The 1,107-nt window shown below is 38.8% G+C and overlaps 1 protein-coding gene across 1 annotated transcript; it reads left to right on the top strand.

The window, feature by feature from the left end:
- The first annotated feature begins 239 nt into the window (after window positions 1-239).
- LOC131046356 (uncharacterized) lies at window positions 240-788 on the top strand. The gene has a single exon (XM_057980084.1). It carries the CDS (start codon window positions 240-242, stop codon window positions 786-788), a length of 549 nt encoding a protein of 182 aa, XP_057836067.1.
- Window positions 789-1,107: the final 319 nt, after the last annotated feature.

The following is a 1,107-nucleotide window of genomic DNA, read 5'->3' as shown; positions in this document are numbered from 1 at the left end:
ATTTGTCCAAGAAAAGGATTAAGATTCTGAGATTTGATAACAAAGGAGAATACACCTCTGGAGGCTTCCATAAATTTTGTATCAAGGTAGGGATTAAGAGGGAGTTTTGTGTTCCTTACAACCCTCGACAAAAAAGAGTTGCAGAAAGGAAGAATAGATCCATAGTTGAGGCAGCTAAAGCCATGATCCATGATCAAGGTTTACAAACCTTCCTTTGGGTAGAAGCATCCAGAACTACAATGTATGTTCAGAATTGGAGCCCTCATCGAATATTGAAAATTATGACTCCTGAAGAAGCATATACAAGTGTGAAACCTGAGGTTAGTCATTTTTATATTCACATGCCTAAAGATAGGAGATCTAAGTTAGAACCATCTAGCAAGAAAGGGGTATTTGTGGGTTATAGTGAATCTTCAAAAGCCTACAGGATTTACATTCTAGGACAAAAACAAATAGAGATAAGAAGGGATGTCTCTTTTGAAGAAGACGTTGCATTAAAAAGATCTAAAGGTTCGTACATGGAGATAGATAATGAAGAACAAGAGACTCCTCAGGACATGGACATTGATCATTCTCCTGAGGTTCAGAGAGATTATACTGAACCAAAAGAGGCTATTGATCCAGTTGAGCCTTTGGAACGTACTGATGGTCTGAGATATATTGCTATAGGTCGAAAGAGACTTCTATGGGCTAGACAGACTATGCAAGATGCAAAGAAGTATGCAGCCCTAGAGGCACATTCGAAGAAAGCAAAAGACCACACAATTTTCCAAGCTATGTGGCATTAATGAGTCACATCATTGAGTCTAAGCCTTCTAGTGTTGAGGAGGCATCAACTCAGCAAGTGTGGAAAGATGCTATGACAGAGGAGTATCAGTCTATTCTCAAGAATGATGTTTGGGATGTTGTACCTAGACTAGAAGAGAAATCAATTGTATATTCCAAGTGGCTTTTCAAGATCAAGCATGCAGCTGATGAGAGCATTGAAAAGTACAAAGCAATATTTGTTGCTAGATGACTCACTCAGAAAAAGGGAATAGATTATGAGGAGACCTTTTCTCCCGTTGCTCGCTATACATCCATCAAGACTATTATTGCTATTGCATC

The sequence above is a fragment of the Cryptomeria japonica genome, chromosome 8 (genome assembly GCF_030272615.1).
Source record: "Cryptomeria japonica chromosome 8, Sugi_1.0, whole genome shotgun sequence".
NCBI lineage: Eukaryota > Viridiplantae > Streptophyta > Pinopsida > Cupressales > Cupressaceae > Cryptomeria > Cryptomeria japonica.
The sequence above is the reverse complement of the archived record's forward strand: the minus strand, read 5'-3'. Positions and strand labels throughout refer to the sequence as shown.

Bases quoted from the DNA above. Each gene is read 5' to 3' on its own strand.
- LOC131046356 (XM_057980084.1), top strand. From the start codon at position 240: ATGTATGTTCAGAATTGGAGCCCTCATCGAATATTGAAAATTATGACT.